The following is a 22,141-nucleotide window of genomic DNA, read 5'->3' as shown; positions in this document are numbered from 1 at the left end:
TCAGCAAACTTTTTGTTGAAATATCCGATGACCGGCTGAACTTTAAACAGACAGTCAAATTTGGAATCATCTCATCTCGTAGGGGACACTGTGCAATATTGGTATAATGCAGGAATTTGTGGATAGCCTCAAAACGCGTCCGGGCCGTGACCATTCGGAACACTGGAGTGTTGTATGAACTATCAACACTCCAATATTGTCGAAGTTCTGCCTTCTTCAGGATCCCCATGTGAAGGATTAGGCCCCAAAACTGCATCATTTCAGCTGCGTGAAGAGGAGACCAGTTGGAAAATGATGAACGGGGGTTTTGTGCCAAGAATTGACGAGCGTATAAATTATTTTGAAAAAGTCTATTTCTGTGAGGTCAGTGGTGTCAAACTTGATTCCTGATTCTGCCACAAAATCAGGAATCAGTGGCTCGTAACTTTTGGGGGGAGAGATCCATACGGGGTCCACAATGGGGTGTGCTGGTACAACTTCATCTCCTGGAATGGAGAAAAAGCTGGATGAAGAGAGTTCAGGAAGGGATCAGGGATCAAAACACTTACAGTTGTAGTCTCTCTTCTTTCTTCTGTCTTGTCTTCTTTCTTCTCTGTTCTTCAGCAGGGATTGTGGTGTCACTGGCTTCTGTGGCACCACAAGACCCAGCACAGCAGGAGATCCTGTAGCATGACCACTCTGCATGAATCCTCAACTAGTGTGAGGACCTGCAATGCGCAGACAGGTAACAGATAGGTCACAGAGTGGTCATACCGCCACTGTGCCCTTTCATTGGTGTGATCGATGATGACATCGATCACACGAATCAGAGCTGGTCCTGGTGACGCTGGTGTTGCTAGGCACCGGCCTAGGATCGGAGCTCACAACTCCGATCCTAGGCAGGTCACAGCGCAGTCACAACGCCGCTGTGCCCTGTGATAGGACCGATCCATGCAATCGTCGATCGCGGCAATCAGCAGCTCCTGGCCTTTGCTAGGTACCGGCCTAAGATTGGAGGTCACAGCTCCGATCCTAAGCAGGTCACTGGCAGGACACAGCACGGTCTTGTACAGCACGGTGGCTGGGTGGTTATGTTGGCAGTGGATTCGTCTGTGTACAGTCCAGCTGTTCCACAGTGAAGATATATTTATTCATGAACACAGATAACGCAGCTTACAACTGGTATTTCTTACAGCTCGGGATCTTAGCTTCTCATCTGCCAGCTTGTAAAGTGAGAGCAGAATGTGCTCCAGCTACACACAGTGTGAACAGTGAGCGGGAACGTCCGGGGGCTCTTATTTTTTAGACAAGGTATTATTGACAATATAACACTATTGTTGGAGACACAGACTCCTGCACCAATAAACAGTAGTTGTAACTTATATAATAATAAACATTATCCTGACAGGTTAGCATTGTAGGTTTCTATTGTTCAGGTTGCTGGTTCAAATCTAACCAAGGACAATCATTTTCCGGGTGTCATGAAATTGTCTCAGGCCTTTGACAGTGTACCCCTGCCTCTGCTGTGTCTCCCTGGCCTCTCCTCCTTGGTTGGGAAAGGAAGATTGCCCCCTGACGCAAGCGTTGTCTTATGGGAATTTTTTAAACATGTTTTCCACAATGGCCTTCTGGTATAGCACCATTTTAGAAGACCTCTCCGCTTCATGAAGAAGAGATGGAAAGTTCTGCTTGTAGCATGGGTCTATCAGGGTAAACAACCAGTACTTTTTTTGGCCAAGATGAATGTAATGCAGGGGTAAAGGGAAAGGCAGCAGTACATAAAATTGGCCTCATGTGCCAAGGTCCCTACAGCCAACACTTCCCTGTCTCCACCATCATGACTACTCTCCATCTCTTCCTCCTCATTCCCCTCCACAACCCATCCACTTACGAGAGCCAGGAAGAAGCTTGTGTGAGTAAAAGCCTCTGTTACGCCAGCTCCTGTTCCTCCTCTTCAGCCTTCAAGTCCTCATTGTTACCCAATCCACGCTGAGCTGATTAGATGAGGCTTGGCTGGGTAGCATCTCCCAGTCTCATGTCTTCCACCATCCCCACCTGGTACACATGCAAAGCTTAATTTTTAATTGTCAGCAGTGAATGTTTAAGTAGGCACAGAAGTGGGATTGTTGCACTGATGATGGCGTCATCGCCGCTCAACATTTTTGTGGAGTCCTCAAAGTCTTAGAGAACCGCACAAATGTCAGACATCCATGCCTACTCTTCAGTTGTTATGTGAGGAGGCTGACCAGAATACCGACGGGCGTGATGGAGCTGGAACTCAACAATTGGCCTCTGCTGCTCACAAAGACTTGCCAGCATGTGGTGTGTGGAGTTCCAATGCGTGGGTACATCACACACCAGTCGGCGAGCTGGCACTTGCATGCGCTGCTGCAGCACTTGTCAAGCTTTACAGTCGCCACCAGGTTATAGCCATTATCACACACTACCATGCCAGGTTGGAGGATACCACACTACGGAGAACCTCTACCCAGACCCTTGGCAATGAACCCAACGATTCATATTCCTTGAAGGAATTTCCGCAACACTTTACCCCTGGATGGCTACCACATAGCAATGCTTGAAAAAGACTCAGAATTTGGTCATAATGTTGCTTGCTTACTGCTATCTTCTGAATCATCAATTTTTGTTACATTACTAGTGTGGTGACTGTTATAAATAAAACTTTTCACATTTTGCACTCACTGATGAGTGCGGCTGTTATTCTTACTGTCTGTTGGAGGTTCAGTGGCGAGAGCCTGTCATGCTAAAATATTAATGACCATCGGGAACCCATACTGGTACTGCCAGTAGAGCCATAGAAGATGTATTATTATATATACAAAGTTACTGAAAAGCTATCTTGCAGAACAGAGCAACTATAGATTATGTGTTATTAATTCAAGAGTTTGAATGTATGTGTTGTTTTAACTTGTCAGATCATAGTCAGGATTTGCAGTCTCAGATCAGTTACATGATGACATTGATCACATCACATGAAGTAATGGTAAATGGTGGGATTGGTTATTTTCCTGGTTGCCTGATTTTGGCTATTTACGCTATATTATAGGAGTAATTTTTGCTATAATCTGTGCTCGTATTGCCTTATGCTGCGGTATACAATGTATTCCTTCTCTCAAATCAATGTGCCGTTTATCTGCTGAGGCTATTCCCTTGGGATATGGCACTGTATATAGATAATATATTGTTTCCCGATGGTCAAGGGTGGATTGTAGCGCTAAGATGTTAATGACCATCGGGAACCCATATTGAAAGCCTGTCTTTAAAGATCCCTTTAAGATATTAGACAGTAACAGTTCAGCTTAAATTAGCCTTGTATTTTCTGTAATTTTCCCAACACCTGAACCGCATAGTTTCTAATGAGAATGTGCATGTTTATATTAAACATCCAATTACTACATAGTTCTTTGATCAATGTTTAATGAGAAATCATATGTTTACAGTATCTCTAGTGGGAAAGTGTATGTGTATATTATTCATCCAATTACTGCATAGTTTCGTTATTAATGTTTGGTGAGAAGTGTCATGTTTATAATATGGTGGAACATCCGGTACCAGGAGCCTTTGCCATGTCATATCTGGGGATGTATTTGTCCGGTGTAGATTGACATCTGAAGAGAGATACTATACTGGACAAATAGAATGCTGTTTCTAAACAATACATAAGCTGGGGAAAATTTCAGCTAAGACAGAAGCCTTTTAATGTGTGGACTGGAGAGGACGCCTCTGTGGGTCCACAGTGTGGATATCCCAGGAATTTCTGTCTTTGTCGTTTCGCTTCCCACGGTTGATGTTTTCGGACAGATGATGTTGCTATTCCTGGTGAAGTTTTACTTTTTGTTTATGTAGTGTGCAATGTAAGTACTTTACCTTTGTGATTTATATTATGAAAAAGTGTACGCAATATCACCCTATTTCCTGTTTTCTGTAATCATTTCATTATTGCAATAAAATTAATCACCTTCTTTAAAGCCGTATCCGAGCCCTTTGAGTACTTGGCAAAACAGATCTGTCTGGTCTGTTATTCGTTTCAGTAACTCTCCCGTGGTGTTTGTCTCCCAGACAAATTACCTTCAGCAGAGCCCATTGCCGCTTTCCTGATGCAGTGCTGCAGAGCTTACAGCTGATAAAAACAGCATGCTCTGAGATAGCACATCTAAGAGGAGCATGAGAGGGTGCAGGAATTGCTGTAAGAGGTGGAGGAAACCCTGATAGAAGTAGGGCCCAAAATCCTCGGCGCTTGTAGCACATGTGCCGTGCCAGGGTGGGACTCAGCCCCGTCCTCCAAAATGTTCACCCAGTGTGCAATCAGTGAAATGTAGCATCCCTGGCCACAAGTGCTTGTCAACATGTCAGTCGTTAAGTGGACAATGTCAGTAACCGCGTTGGTAAGGGCACGGGTGATGTTCCTGGACACACGCTGGTACAAGGCAGGGACACCACAACAGGAGAAATAGTAGCAGCTGGGGACTGAGAACTGAGGGACGGCTTCTGCCATGAGTAGGAAGAAATCCTCAGTGTCTACCAGCCTAAATAGCAACATTTTCATGGCAAACAGCTTGGAAATGTGTCCGTTCACCATTTGGGCCTGTGGATGGGTGGATGGGAACTTCTTAGTCCTGAGGTAGGGACAGCTGAACGCTGTGGCGGGACAAGGATTTAGATTTAGAAGACATCTGCACCAGTGTCATGGACAGGGGATTCGCAAGCACCTTGCACAGGGGATAAGGCATTGGTGTCACCCGATGGCACCAATCGTGGACCCATACGTTCAGCCCACTGAGTCGGGTGATTAGATGACATGCGTGTGATCATGCTGGTGGTGGTAAGCTTTTTAGTGGTCATGCTCCTGCTGATCTTAGCATGGTACTGGTTGCAAAAGGCCATTTTGTTTGTTTCAGAACTCTCTTTAAAAACATCCCAGACTGAGGAACATCTAACTCTTTGACGGAGAAATTCAGGACTGTCGGTGCTCTGTGGAACAGTTTTCCGCCTTCTCCCTCTGGTCACCCCACAGCCTCTTCCTGTCTGTTTCGGTGCTACTGATCTGTCCCTCTCAGCGCTGCTGTTCTTGCTTGGCATGCCAGCTTTCCAGATTGGGTCGGTGACTTCGTCATCTACCATCTCGTCTTCCACCACCGAAGCCTGGTGCTCCTGACTTCGTGACTTAACAACAAGACTTAACGGCAACTGCATCTCATCATCATCTTACTCCTGATCCCAAATTTGCCATTCCCAACCATCATGTTCTTGCGGCCGTGGTTGCTTTTAGGTTTGTGTGCATCACTAAACGGAATGTTCTCCTGTCCCTCATGGAGCATGCAGGTTGAGAGTCCACAATCAACAAAAGTTGTGATAAAGAGCTCCTCAGAGTGTCCTAGTGAAGGATCACTGGTCCCCTGGGACAAAACATGGTGGGAGAAAAGAGGATCGGGGTTAGGATTAAGTGATCCAGACTTCAGGCTGGTGAAACTAGGCCGTGTGGAAGACTGGGTGGTGCTGCCAAGCCTGCTGCAAGCATTATTATTATTTATTATTATAGCGCTGTTTATTCCATGGCACTTTACATGGGTGTACATAATAAAAAACAAGTACAATAATCTTAAACAATACAAGTCACAACTAGTACAGGAGGAGACAGGACCCTGCCCAAGAGGGCTCACAGTATACAAGGGATGAAGGAGGATACAGTAGGTGAGGGTAGAGCTAGTATTATCTGCTATTCAGCCGACCACCTGTTCGCACTGCTCTGGCTTCAGATCTGCTGTACTCCCTGCAAAGTGTGGTAGGAACCTACGTGTCGTGGATGAGCGTGATTCTTGTGCTCCAGCAACAGGCATAGTCGCACCTGCCCCACGTCCTCAGCATCTGCGTGCACCACCATCAGCATTTCTTGTCCCTTAATTCATGTCTTACACATTTTGTAATTGCCAGTTTTTTTTAAACCAAGTTTTATTTTAATAAAAGAAAAAATTGGTCACCTGCAGCAATCAAAGCAGTTTTGGGTGTTTACTCCACCATGATGTAGCAGAAAGAATGCAAAAGTATATGGATGACAATCAAATTCAATCCAGAAAATGTTTCAATGCTTTTTTCAGTTTTAGAGATCACAGAAAGATTCACAGACCACGTAACACTGTAAGGCTGAGAAACGGAGGCCTACAACATTTTTAAAAGCTTTTTCTCAGTTTTATAGATCATAGAAATGTACTTCACACTACGGAATAGTGCATGGCTGAGAAATGTAGCACAGGAAGATGTTTCAACGAATTTTGGGTTAGTTATATAGCATTATATAGCACAAAAAAGACCTCAAAGCACGTTAATACTCAATGGATCAAAATACAGGGTAGTCCAAAAGTAGGTGGACAGTATGTGTAATAGGGTAATGAAACATTTCCTAATAAATGGATTGGCCGAAGAGGTCCACTTTTATTTGGCCGGCAGGTTCACCAGACTTGACCCCAAAGGATTGTTTCTTTTGGGGAGTACTCAAGGACAAAGTTTATAGTCGAAAACCAAAAAGTGTCAGTGATTTGAAAAATTACACAAGAGATGAATTTGAAGAAATTAATACCCAAAGAGACTAGTGCAAAAATGTTTGTCGAAGCGTAAGAGGCAGACTTCAAAGCAGTGCAAACTGCGATGGAAAACAGTTTGAGCACCTGCGCTGATAACATGTAAGGGCTTTTGTATTATTGTTCGGAATAAAATTTAATTGTCAATGTTATGCTTGTGTTAGGAAATATAATTGTATATAAATCAAAATAAATATTATTTTCTGTCCACCTACTTTTGGACCACCCTGTATATTAATTTTTTTCAGTCCCAACAAAAAAAACTGCAGCTATATATTTGCCAGAAGACTGCACAGCCCTAATTCCTGTCTACAGACTGCACAGCCACAATCCCTCTCATAGAATCACAGAATCGTAAAGTTGGAAGGGACCTCCTGGGCCATCTGGTCCAACCCCTTGCTCAAAGCAGGATTCACTAAATCATCCCAGTCAGATGTCTGTCCAGCCTCTGTTTGAAGACTTCTATTGAAGGAGAACTCACCACCTCTCATGGCAGCTTGTTCCACTCATTTATCACTGTAGCCATCAAAAAGTTTTTTCTAATATCTAATCTGTGTCTCCTCCCATTCAGTTTCATCCCATTGCTTCTAGTCTTTCCTTGTGCAAATGAGAATATAGATGATCCTTCTACAATGTGACAGCCCTTGAGATATTTGTAGACAGCTATTAAGTCTCCTCTCAGTCTTCTTTTTTGCAGATAAACATTCCCAAATCCTGCAACCTTTCCTCATAAGACAGGGTTTGCAGACCGGTCACCATTCTGGTTGTGCTTCTCTGAACTTGCTCCAGTTTGTTGTCTTTTTTAAAATGTAGTGCCCAAAACTGGACACAATATTCCAGATGAGGTCTGACCAAAGAGGAGTAGAGGGAAATAATGACTTCACGTGATCTAGACTGTATGCTTCTGTTAATACATCCCAGAATTGTATTTGCCTTTTTTGCTGTTGCATCACACTGTTGACTCATGTTCAGTCTGTGATCTATTAGTATACCCAAGTCTTTTTCGCATGTGCTGTTGCTTAGCCCTATTCCTCCCATTCTGTAAACGCTTTTTTCAATTTTATTGCCCAGATGTAGTACTTTGCATTTTTCCCTGTTAAAAACCATTCTGTTAGTTGCTGCCCACTGCTCCAGTTTATTTATATCTTTTTGAATAATCTCTCTGTCTTCTCTAGTCTGTCTACAGACTGCACAGCCCTAATCCCTGTCTACAGACTGCACAGCCCTAATCCCTGTCTACAGCCTGCACAGCCACAATCCCTGTCTACAGACTGCACAGCCCCAATCCCTGTCTACAGACTGCAAAGCCCTAATCCCTGTCTACAGATTGCAGAGCCCTAATCCCTTTCTACAGACTGCACAGCACTAATCCCTTTCTACAGACTGCACAGCCCTAATCCCTGTCTACAGACTGCACAGCCCTAATCCTCTTCTACAGATTGCAAAGTCCTAATACCTTTCTACAGACTGCACAGCCCTAATCCCTGTCTACAGACTGCACAGCCCTAATCCTTGTCTACAGACTGCACAGCCCTAATCCCTGTCTAGACTGTACAGCCCTAAATCCTGTCTACAGACTGCACAGCCCTAATCCCTGTCTACAGACTGCACAGCCCTAATAATCCCTGTCTACAGACTGTACAGCCCTAATCCCTGTCTACAGACTGCACAGCCCTAATCCCTGTCTACAGACTGCACATGCCTAATCCCTGTCTACAGACTGCACAGCCCCAATCCCTGTCTACAGACTGCACATCCCTAATCCCTGTCTACGTTCTGTCACGCTCCCTGCTCCTGTGACTCTCTTTCCTTCCTTAGGTTAAATGCAAATTTTATAAGATACAAACAATTAGTCCTTAGAAGGGCTGTTATGTATTATGATGGCTCAGCTTCAGCACCAGTAACAAAACTACAGGCCTCTGATTCGTTATACTGTGCACACACAAGCCTGGACAAGCACTCTCTCCCTCCACTACGACGTGTCACAGAGCTGTGCCATGGCATCAGTGTGCCGAGCATCGCAGCACCTGTCCTTTTATAACCCCTGATGATGTCATACAGCCAGCCAATCACAGTAATGCCACAACCAAGATGGCTACAGCATTACAGTAACGCGCAGAAAATCCTGCATGCTTATTGGCTGTGTAATCGGTGGCAAACGTGCGGGGCGGGGATTCGAGTTTTACATCGACCACCGGCTAATGCTCTTCGAGTAACGAGCACATCAGAGCACCGTGTTACTCGAGTGATAACCGAACACCGAGCGCGTTCACTCATCCCTAATTGGTACATATATAACTTACAGGAAGCTGGAAAAAATGATGGGGGTTATAGTACCATATCCATGCTCTAAACTAAGCATGGGGAATCTCAGGCCCACAGGCCGATACGGCCCTTCATGACCTTTTATTGGGCCCCTGGTCAGATTTCCAGGGACCACAGTACTTGAGACGGCTGCAGTATTTTGTCGTTTGATGGCCCAATAATTTATTCTTGCTCTGAACCCCGAGGAGCGTGCAATGAAAGACTACACCCCAACACCATTACCATTACCAGGACTCTGTAGGGGCAGTTACAGCGCTCGATTTTTACGGCCAGCAAAGGCTGGTATAAATATACAAATGGCCCTTAGCAGAAAAAAGATTCCACACCCCTGCTCTAAACTATAGAGAAAGGCAATTGGGGGCCATGGAACCAGTGAAACAGTGTGGGCTCCGCTGGTGCCAGTTTACACCACTACATCTCCCACATCTGATACCCCTCCTGGATAGAGCTGGGGGTAAGACACTAATCAGTTGTCATCTGTGGTTTAATGTTGTAATACCTCCAGGAAGGAGCCCCAAGACAGAAGGTGCGGCTCCTGCTCCTCATCTACGTATTCCCCTGTGTAGCTCCAATCACTCATATCCACAGCAGTATACGGAGGATTTACATAATCTGCACAAATAACCAACCAGACAGGCATCAATCCACAGAGACGCCTCCCCAGAAGATCCCTACCTTCTCCAGCTGATGGATCCCCTCCTCCACAGAGCAGATGGATGCCAGCGTCCTCAGGGCAGACGGATACAAGCACTTAAAATGATCTTGTCGGCAGATTTTAAAGAGTGCGACAACCGCTCCTTCCTGAGTATGAAAAAAAGACATCAAGACAGTGAACAGAAAGAAAAACAGGCATCATATAATCGCTATAATACTACAATTACCACTATGCACACGAATATACCTACTATAATACTGCCCCTATGTACAAGAATATACCTACTATAATACTGCTCCTATGTACAAGAATATAACTACTATAATACTGCCCCTATGTACAAGAATATAACTACTATAATACTGCCCCCTATGTACAAGAATATAACTACTATAATACTGCTCCTATGTACAAGAATATAACTACTATAATACTGCTCCTGTGTACAAGAATATAACTACTATAATACTGACCCTATGTACAAGAATATACCTACTATAATACTGCTCCTATGTACAGGAATATAACTACTATAATACTGCCCCTATGTACAGGAATATAACTACTATAATACTGCTCCTATGTACAAGAATATAACTACTATAATACTGCTCCTATGTACAAGAATATAACTACTATAATACTGCCCCTATGTACAGGAATATAACTACTATAATACTGCCCCTATGTACAAGAATATAACTACTATAATACTGCTCCTATGTACAAGAATATAACTACTATAATACTGCTCCTATGTACAAGAATATAACTACTATAATACTGCTCCTATGTACAAGAATATAACTACTATAATACTGCTCCTATGTACAAGAATATAACTACTATAATACTGCCCCTATGTACAGGAATATAACTACTATAATACTGCTCCTATGTACAGGAATATAACTACTATAATACTGCTCCTATGTACAAGAATATAACTACTATAATACCGCTCCTATGTACAAGAATATAACTACTATAATACCGCTCCTATGTACAAGAATATAACTACTATAATACTGCTCCTATGTACAAGAATATAACTACTATAATACTGCCCCTATGTACAAGAATATAACTACTATAATACTGCTCCTATGTACAAGAATATAACTACTATAATACTGCCCCTATGTACAGGAATATAACTACTATAATACTGCTCCTATGTACAGGAATATAACTACTATAATACTGCTCCTATGTACAAGAATATAACTACTATAATACTGCTCCCTATGTACAAGAATATAACTACTATAATACTGCCCCTATGTACAAGAATATAACTACTATAATACTGCTCCTATGTACAAGAATATAACTACTATAATACTGCCCCCTATATACAAGAATATAACTACTATAATACTGCCCCTATGTACAGGAATATAACTACTATAATACTGCTCCTATGTACAGGAATATAACTACTATAATACTGCTCCTATGTACAAGAATATAACTACTATAATACTGCTCCTATGTACAAGAATATAACTACTATAATACTGCTCCCTATGTACAGGAATATAACTACTATAATACTGCCCCTATGTACAAGAATATAACTACTATAATACTGCTCCTATGTACAAGAATATAACTACTATAATACTGCCCCTATGTACAAGAATATAACTACTATAATACTGCCCTCTATGTACAAGAATATAACTACTATAATACTACTCCTATGTACAAGAATATAACTACTATAATACTGCCCTCTATGTACAAGAATATATAACTACTATAATACTGCCCCTATGTACAAGAATATAACTACTATAATACTGCCCCTATGTACAAGAATATAACCACTATAATACTGCTCCTATATACAAGAATATAACTACTATAATACTGCCCCTATGTACAAGATTATAACTATTATAATACTGCCCTCTATGTACAAGAATATAACTACTATAATACTGCCCCTATGTACAAGAATATAACTACTATAATACTGCTCCTATGTACAAGAATATAACTACTATAATACTGCCCCTATGTACAAGAATATAACTACTATAATACTGCTCCTATTTACATGAATATAACTACTATAATACTGCCCCTATGTACAAGAATATAACTACTATAATACTGCTCCTATGTACAAGAATATAACTACTATAATACTGCCCCTATGTACAAGAATATAACTACTATAATACTGCTCCTATTTACATGAATATAACTACTATAATACTGCCCTCTATGTACAAGAATATATAACTACTATAATACTGCCCCTATGTACAAGAATATAACCACTATAATACTGCTCCTATATACAAGAATATAACTACTATAATACTGCCCCTATGTACAAGATTATAACTATTATAATACTGCCCTCTATGTACAAGAATATAACTACTATAATACTGCCCCTATGTACAAGAATATAACTACTATAATACTGCTCCTATGTACAAGAATATAACTACTATAATACTGCCCCTATGTACAAGAATATAACTACTATAATACTGCTCCTATTTACATGAATATAACTACTATAATACTGCCCCTATGTACAAGAATATAACTACTATAATACTGCCCCTATGTACAAGAATATAACTACTATAATACTAGCCTCTATGTACAAGAATATAACTACTATATTGCCCCTATGTACAAGAATATAACTACTATAATACTGCCCTCTATGTACAAGAATATAACTACTATAATACTGCCCCTATGTACAAGAATATAACTACTATAATACTGCTCCTATGTACAAGAATATAACTACTATAATACTGCCCCTATGTACAAGAATATAACTACTATAATACTGTCCCTATGTACAAGAATATAGCTACTATAATACTGCCCCCTATGTACAGGAATATAACTACTATAATACTGTCCCCTATGTACAAGAATATAACTACTATAATACTGTCCCCTATGTACAAGAATATAACTACTATAATACTGTCCCCTATGTACAAGAATATAACTACTATAATACTGCCCCTATGTACAAGAATATAACTACTATAATACTGCCTCCTATGTACAAGAATATAACTACTATAATACTACTCCTATGTACAAGAATATAACTACTATAATACTGCCCCTATGTACAAGAATATAACTACTATAATACTGTCCCCTATGTACAAGAATATAACTACTATAATACTACTCCTATGTACAAGAAAATAACTACTATAATACTGCCCCCTATATACAAGAATATAACTACTATAATACTGCCCCCTATATACAAGAATATAACTACTATAATACTGCCCCTATGTACAGGAATATAACTACTATAATACTGCTCCTATGTACAGGAATATAACTACTATAATACTGCTCCTATGTACAAGAATATAACTACTATAATACTGCTCCTATGTACAAGAATATAACTACTATAATACTGCTCCCTATGTACAGGAATATAACTACTATAATACTGCCCCTATGTACAAGAATATAACTACTATAATACTGCCCCCTATGTACAAGAATATAACTACTATAATACTACCCCTATGTACAAGAATATAACTACTATAATACTGCCCCCTATGTACAAGAATATAACTACTATAATACTGCTCCTATGTACAAGAATATAACTACTATAATACTGCTCCCTATGTACAGGAATATAACTACTATAATACTGCTCCTATGTACAAGAATATAACTACTATAATACTGCTCCCTATGTACAGGAATATAACTACTATAATACTGCCCCTATGTACAAGAATATAACTACTATAATACTGCTCCTATGTACAAGAATATAACTACTATAATACTGCTCCCTATGTACAGGAATATAACTACTATAATACTGCCCCTATGTACAAGAATATAACTACTATAATACTGCCCCCTATGTACAAGAATATACAGTGGGGCAAAAAAGTATTTAGTCAGTCAGCAATAGTGCAAGTTCCACCACTTAAAAAGATGAGAGGCGTCTGTAATTTACATCATAGGTAGACCTCAACTATGGGAGACAAACTGAGAAAAAAAAATCCAGAAAATCACATTGTCTGTTTTTTTTTCATTTTATTTGCATATTATGGTGGAAAATAAGTATTTGGTCAGAAACAAAATTTCATCTCAATACTTTGTGATATATCCTTTGTTGGCAATGACAGAGGTCAAACGTTTTCTGTAAGTCTTCACAAGGTTGCCACACACTGTTGTTGGTATGTTGGCCCATTCCTCCATGCAGATCTCCTCTAGAGCAGTGATGTTTTTGGCTTTTCGCTTGGCAACACGGACTTTCAACTCCCTCCAAAGGTTTTCTATAGGGTTGAGATCTGGAGACTGGCTAGGCCACTCCAGGACCTTGAAATGCTTCTTACGAAGCCACTCCTTCGTTGCCCTGGTGGTGTGCTTTGGATCATTGTCATTTGAAAGACCCAGCCACGTTTCATCTGCAATGCCCTTGCTGATGGAAGGAGGTTTGCACTCAAAATCTCACGATACATGGCCCCATTCATTCTTTCATGTACCCGGATCAGTCGTCCTGGCCCCTTTGCAGAGAAACAGCCCCAAAGCATGATGTTTCCACCACCATGCTTTACAGTAGGTATGGTGTTTGATGGATGCAACTCAGTATTCTTTTTCCTCCAAACACGACAAGTTGTGTTTCTACCAAACAGTTCCAGTTTGGTTTCATCAGACCATAGGACATTCTCCCAAAACTCCTCTGGATCATCCAAATGCTCTCTAGCAAACTTCAGACGGGCCCGGACATGTACAGGCTTAAGCAGTGGGACACGTCTGGCACTGCAGGATCTGAGTCCATGGTGGCGTGGTGTGTTACTTATGGTAGGCCTTGTTACATTGGTCCCAGCTCTCTGCAGTTCATTCACTAGATCCCCCCGCGTGGTTCTGGGATTTTTGCTCACCGTTCATGTGATCATTCTGACCCCACGGGGTGGGATTTTGCGTGGAGCACCAGATCGAGGGAGATTATCAGTGGTCTTGTATGTCTTCCATTTTCTAATTATTGCTCCCACAGTTGATTTCTTCACTCCAAGCTGGTTGGCTATTGCAGATTCAGTCTTCCCAGCCTGGTGCAGGGCTACAATTTTGTTTCTGGTGTCCTTTGACAGCTCTTTGGTCTTCACCATAGTGGAGTTTGGAGTCAGACTGTTTGAGGGTGTGCACAGGTGTCTTTTTATACTGATAACAAGTTTAAACAGGTGCCATTACTACAGGTAATGAGTGGAGGAAAGAGGAGACTCTTAAAGAAGAAGTTACAGGTCTGTGAGAGCCAGAAATCTTGTTTGCTTGTTTCTGACCAAATACTTATTTTCCACCATAATATGCAAATAAAATGAAAAAAAAACAGACAATGTGATTTTCTGGATTTTTTTTTCTCAGTTTGTCTCCCATAGTTGAGGTCTACCTATGATGTAAATTACAGACGCCTCTCATCTTTTTAAGTGGTGGAACTTGCACTATTGCTGACTGACTAAATACTTTTTTGCCCCACTGTAACTACTATAATACTGCCCCTATGTACAAGAATATAACTACTATAATACTGCTCCTATGTACAAGAATATAACTACTATAATACTGCCCTCTATGTACAAGAATATATAACTACTATAATACTGCCCCTATGTACAAGAATATAACTACTATAATACTGCCCCTATGTACAAGAATATAACTACTATAATACTGCCCTCTATGTACAAGAATATAACTACTATAATACTACTCCTATGTACAAGAATATAACTACTATAATACTGCCCTCTATGTACAAGAATATATAACTACTATAATACTGCCCCTATGTACAAGAATATAACTACTATAATACTGCCCCTATGTACAAGAATATAACCACTATAATACTGCTCCTATATACAAGAATATAACTACTATAATACTGCCCCTATGTACAAGATTATAACTATTATAATACTGCCCTCTATGTACAAGAATATAACTACTATAATACTGCCCCCATGTACAAGAATATAACTACTATAATACTGCTCCTATGTACAAGAATATAACTACTATAATACTGCCCCTATGTACAAGAATATAACTACTATAATACTGCTCCTATTTACATGAATATAACTACTATAATACTGCCCCTATGTACAAGAATATAACTACTATAATACTGCTCCTATGTACAAGAATATAACTACTATAATACTGCCCCTATGTACAAGAATATAACTACTATAATACTGCTCCTATTTACATGAATATAACTACTATAATACTGCCCTCTATGTACAAGAATATATAACTACTATAATACTGCCCCTATGTACAAGAATATAACCACTATAATACTGCTCCTATATACAAGAATATAACTACTATAATACTGCCCCTATGTACAAGATTATAACTATTATAATACTGCCCTCTATGTACAAGAATATAACTACTATAATACTGCCCCTATGTACAAGAATATAACTACTATAATACTGCTCCTATGTACAAGAATATAACTACTATAATACTGCCCCTATGTACAAGAATATAACTACTATAATACTGCTCCTATTTACATGAATATAACTACTATAATACTGCCCCTATGTACAAGAATATAACTACTATAATACTGCCCCTATGTACAAGAATATAACTACTATAATACTAGCCTCTATGTACAAGAATATAACTACTATATTGCCCCTATGTACAAGAATATAACTACTATAATACTGCCCTCTATGTACAAGAATATAACTACTATAATACTGCCCTTATGTACAAGAATATAACTACTATAATACTGCTCCTATGTACAAGAATATAACTACTATAATACTGCCCCTATGTACAAGAATATAACTACTATAATACTGTCCCTATGTACAAGAATATAGCTACTATAATACTGCCCCCTATGTACAGGAATATAACTACTATAATACTGTCCCCTATGTACAAGAATATAACTACTATAATACTGTCCCCTATGTACAAGAATATAACTACTATAATACTGTCCCCTATGTACAAGAATATAACTACTATAATACTGCCCCTATGTACAAGAATATAACTACTATAATACTGCCTCCTATGTACAAGAATATAACTACTATAATACTACTCCTATGTACAAGAATATAACTACTATAATACTGCCCCTATGTACATGAATATAACTACTATAATACTGTCCCCTATGTACAAGAATATAACTACTATAATACTACTCCTATGTACAAGAAAATAACTACTATAATACTGCCCCTATGTACAAGAATATAACTACTATAATACTGCCCCTATATACAGGAATATAACTACTATAATACTGCTCCTATGTACAAGAATATAACTACTATAATACTACTCCTATGTACAAGAAAATAACTACTATAATACTGCCCCTATGTACAAGAATATAACTACTATAATACTGCCCCCTATGTACAAGAATATAACTACTATAATACTACTCCTATGTACAAGAAAATAACTACTATAATACTGCCCCTATGTACAAGAATATAACTACTATAATACTGCCCCTATATACAGGAATATAACTACTATAATACTACTCCTATGTACAAGAAAATAACTACTATAATACTGCCCCTATGTACAAGAATATAACTACTATAATACTACTCCTATGTACAAGAAAATAACTACTATAATACTGCCCCTATGTACAAGAATATAACTACTATAATACTGTCCCCTATGTACAAGAATATAACTACTATAATACTACTCCTATGTACAAGAAAATAACTACTATAATACTGCCCCTATGTACAAGAATATAACTACTATAATACTGCCCCTATATACAGGAATATAACTACTATAATACTGCTCCTATGTACAAGAATATAACTACTATAATACTACTCCTATGTACAAGAATATAACTACTATAATACTGCCCCTATGTACAAGAATATAACTACTATAATACTGCCCCTATATACAGGAATATAACTACTATAATACTGTCCCCTATGTACAAGAATATAACTACTATAATACTACTCCTATGTACAAGAAAATAACTACTATAATACTACCCCTATGTACAAGAATATAACTACTATAATACTGCCCCTATGTACAAGAATATAACTACTATAATACTGCCCCTATATACAGGAATATAACTACTATAATACTGTCCCCTATGTACAAGAATATAACTACTATAATACTACTCCTATGTACAAGAAAATAACTACTATAATACTGCCCCCTATGTACAAGAATATAACTACTATAATACTGCCCCTATATACAGGAATATAACTACTATAATACTGTCCCCTATGTACAAGAATATAACTACTATAATACTACTCCTATGTACAAGAAAATAACTACTATAATACTGCCCCTATGTACAAGAATATAACTACTATAATACTGCCCCTATATACAGGAATATAACTACTATAATACTGTCCCCTATGTACAAGAATATAACTACTATAATACTGCTCCTATGTACAAGAATATAACTACTATAATACTGCCCCTATATACAGGAATATAACTACTATAATACTGTCCCCTATGTACAAGAATATAACTACTATAATACTACTCCTATGTACAAGAAAATAACTACTATAATACTACCCCTATGTACAAGAATATAACTACTATAATACTGCCCCTATGTACAAGAATATAACTACTATAATACTGCCCCTATGTACAAGAATATAACTACTATAATACTGCCCCTATATACAGGAATATAACTACTATAATACTGTCCCCTATGTACAAGAATATAACTACTATAATACTACTCCTATGTACAAGAAAATAACTACTATAATACTGCCCCCTATGTACAAGAATATAACTACTATAATACTGCCCCTATATACAGGAATATAACTACTATAATACTGTCCCCTATGTACAAGAATATAACTACTATAATACTACTCCTATGTACAAGAAAATAACTACTATAATACTGCCCCTATGTACAAGAATATAACTACTATAATACTGCCCCTATATACAGGAATATAACTACTATAATACTGTCCCCTATGTACAGGAATATAACTACTATAATACTGCTCCTATGTACAAGAATATAACTACTATAATACTGCCCCTATGTACAAGAATATAACTACTATAATACTGCCCCTATGTACAAGAATATAACTACTATAATACTGCCCCTATATACAGGAATATAACTACTATAATACTGTCCCCTATGTACAAGAATATAACTACTATAATACTACTCCTATGTACAAGAAAATAACTACTATAATACTACCCCTATGTACAAGAATATAACTACTATAATACTGCCCCTATGTACAAGAATATAACTACTATAATACTGCCCCTATATACAGGAATATAACTACTATAATACTGTCCCCTATGTACAAGAATATAACTACTATAATACTACTCCTATGTACAAGAAAATAACTACTATAATACTGCCCCCTATGTACAAGAATATAACTACTATAATACTGCCCCTATATACAGGAATATAACTACTATAATACTGTCCCCTATGTACAAGAATATAACTACTATAATACTACTCCTATGTACAAGAAAATAACTACTATAATACTGCCCCTATGTACAAGAATATAACTACTATAATACGTGTCCGAAAACTGGGTGAGTTACAGCAGCAAAAAAAAGCGCTGCAAATGGAGGTAGACTTCATCTACAGTCTAAAGACCACTAATCCTGCCAGTAATGACGCGTATGACCTGAGACTGAACACACTGTACAGCTGGCGAGTGTTGTGCAGGACACTGAGTCTGTGCTGGAGAGCATGGGGCCCCTGGCAGAGACCTACAGGAACCGCGAGCGGTTCGCCTCCTATAAGCAGGACTGTGCTGTAGAGGCCAGGACCCCTGATGTTCAGGACGGGACCCCCCAGCAGCGGACACGGCCAGTGTTACAGGCTGCCCGCTTCTGCTTCCAGGAGGGAAAACAGCTGCAGCAGCAGGCAGCTCAGTGTGAACAGGAGCATACACTGCAGACTGCAGCAGAGGCACCACAGGTCCCAGAATGCCCCACACAGGAGCAGGACAGTATTTGTGAGACTGTTTGTGCTGATGAGACAGCCGAGTGTGAACAGAAGCACACACTGCAGACTCCAGCAGAGGCACCACAGGTCCCAGAATGCCCCGCACAGGAGCAGGACAGTGTATGTGAGACTGTTTGTGCTGATGAGACAGCCGAGTGTGAACAGGAGCACACACTGCAGACTCCAGCAGAGGCACCACTGTTCCCAGAATGCCCCGCACAGGAGCAGGACAGTGTATGTGAGACTGTTTGTGCTGATGAGACAGCCGAGTGTGAACAGGAGCATACACTGCAGACTCCAGCAGAGGCACCACAGGTCCCAGAATGCCCCACACAGGAGCAGGACAGTGTATGTGAGACTGTTTGTGCTGATGAGACAGCCGAGTGTGAACAGGAGCACACACTGCAGACTCCAGCAGAGGCACCACAGGTCCCAGAATGCCCCACACAGGAGCAGGACAGTGTATGTGAGACTGTTTGTGCTGATGAGACAGCCGAGTGTGAACAGAAGCATACACTGCAGACTCCAGCAGAGGCACCACTGGTCCCAGAATGCCCCGCACAGAAGCAGGACAGTGTATGTGAGACTGTTTGTGCTGATGAGACAGCCGAGTGTGAACAGGAGCACACACTGCAGACTCCAGCAGAGGCACCACTGTTCCCAGAATGCCCCGCACAGGAGCAGGACAGTGTATGTGAGACTGTTTGTGCTGATGAGACAGCCGAGTGTGAACAGGAGCACACACTGCAGACTCCAGCAGAGGCACCACTGTTCCCAGAATGCCCCGCACAGGAGCAGGACAGTGTATGTGAGACTGTTTGTGCTGATGAGACAGCCGAGTGTGAACAGGAGCATACACTGCAGACTCCAGCAGAGGCACCACAGGTCCCAGAATGCCCCACACAGGAGCAGGACAGTGTATGTGAGACTGTTTGTGCTGATGAGACAGCCGAGTGTGAACAGGAGCACACACTGCAGACTCCAGCAGAGGCACCACAGGTCCCAGAATGCCCCACACAGGAGCAGGACAGTGTATGTGAGACTGTTTGTGCTGATGAGACAGCCGAGTGTGAACAGAAGCATACACTGCAGACTCCAGCAGAGGCACCACTGGTCCCAGAATGCCCCGCACAGAAGCAGGACAGTGTATGTGAGACTGTTTGTGCTGATGAGACAGCCGAGTGTGAACAGGAGCACACACTGCAGACTCCAGCAGAGGCACCACTGTTCCCAGAATGCCCCGCACAGGAGCAGGACAGTGTATGTGAGACTGTTTGTGCTGATGAGACAGCCGAGTGTGAACAGGAGCACACACTGCAGACTCCAGCAGAGGCACCACTGTTCCCAGAATGCCCCGCACAGGAGCAGGACAGTGTATGTGAGACTGTTTGTGCTGATGAGACAGCCGAGTGTGAACAGGAGCATACACTGCAGACTCCAGCAGAGGCACCACAGGTCCCAGAATGCCCCACACAGGAGCAGGACAGTGTATGTGAGACTGTTTGTGCTGATGAGACAGCCGAGTGTGAACAGAAGCATACACTGCAGACTCCAGCAGAGGCACCACTGGTCCCAGAATGCCCCGCACAGAAGCAGGACAGTGTATGTGAGACTGTTTGTGCTGATGAGACAGCCGAGTGTGAACAGGAGCACACACTGCAGACTCCAGCAGAGGCACCACTGTTCCCAGAATGCCCCGCACAGGAGCAGGACAGTGTATGTGAGACTGTTTGTGCTGATGAGACAGCCGAGTGTGAACAGGAGCACACACTGCAGACTCCAGCAGAGGCACCACTGTTCCCAGAATGCCCCGCACAGGAGCAGGACAGTGTATGTGAGACTGTTTGTGCTGATGAGACAGCCGAGTGTGAACAGGAGCATACACTGCAGACTCCAGCAGAGGCACCACAGGTCCCAGAATGCCCCACACAGGAGCAGGACAGTGTATGTGAGACTGTTTGTGCTGATGAGACAGCCGAGTGTGAACAGGAGCACACACTGCAGACTCCAGCAGAGGCACCACAGGTCCCAGAATGCCCCACACAGGAGCAGGACAGTGTATGTGAGACTGTTTGTGCTGATGAGACAGCCGAGTGTGAACAGAAGCATACACTGCAGACTCCAGCAGAGGCACCACTGGTCCCAGAATGCCCCGCACAGAAGCAGGACAGTGTATGTGAGACTGTTTGTGCTGATGAGACAGCCGAGTGTGAACAGGAGCACACACTGCAGACTCCAGCAGAGGCACCACAGGTCCCAGAATGCCCCACACAGGAGCAGGACAGTATTTCTGAGACTGTTTGTGCTGATGAGGCTGAGGCACAGACTGTGGCTGGGGATGCTGTGCCCATGGGGTCGGGGGTTGGAGGGGTTTCACACTCTGTATTGGACGTCGCACTGTCTGATGATAATGATGCTGCTCATGATAATGTGCATGATATGTGTGATTATCCCCCTTTGCCATCCAGTCCACAAGGTGTGACAGCCCCCCCT

The 22,141-nt window shown here is 40.9% G+C and overlaps 1 protein-coding gene across 1 annotated transcript in view; it reads right to left on the bottom strand.

Annotated features, from left to right (window-relative positions):
- Positions 1–22,141, bottom strand: part of INSC (INSC spindle orientation adaptor protein) — a 395,604-nt gene that overhangs the window by 148,644 nt on the left and 224,819 nt on the right. The window contains exon 7 of the mRNA XM_073550745.1: positions 9,576–9,701. Coding sequence (XP_073406846.1) covers positions 9,576–9,701 — 126 coding nt within the window. The remainder of the gene's footprint in view (positions 1–9,575; positions 9,702–22,141) is intronic.

This window comes from Dendrobates tinctorius, unplaced genomic scaffold (assembly GCF_039654945.1).
Source record: "Dendrobates tinctorius isolate UK_male_01 unplaced genomic scaffold, ASM3965494v1 ptg000168l, whole genome shotgun sequence".
Lineage (NCBI taxonomy): Eukaryota > Metazoa > Chordata > Amphibia > Anura > Dendrobatidae > Dendrobates > Dendrobates tinctorius.
This window is presented reverse-complemented; position numbering and strand designations above follow the sequence as displayed.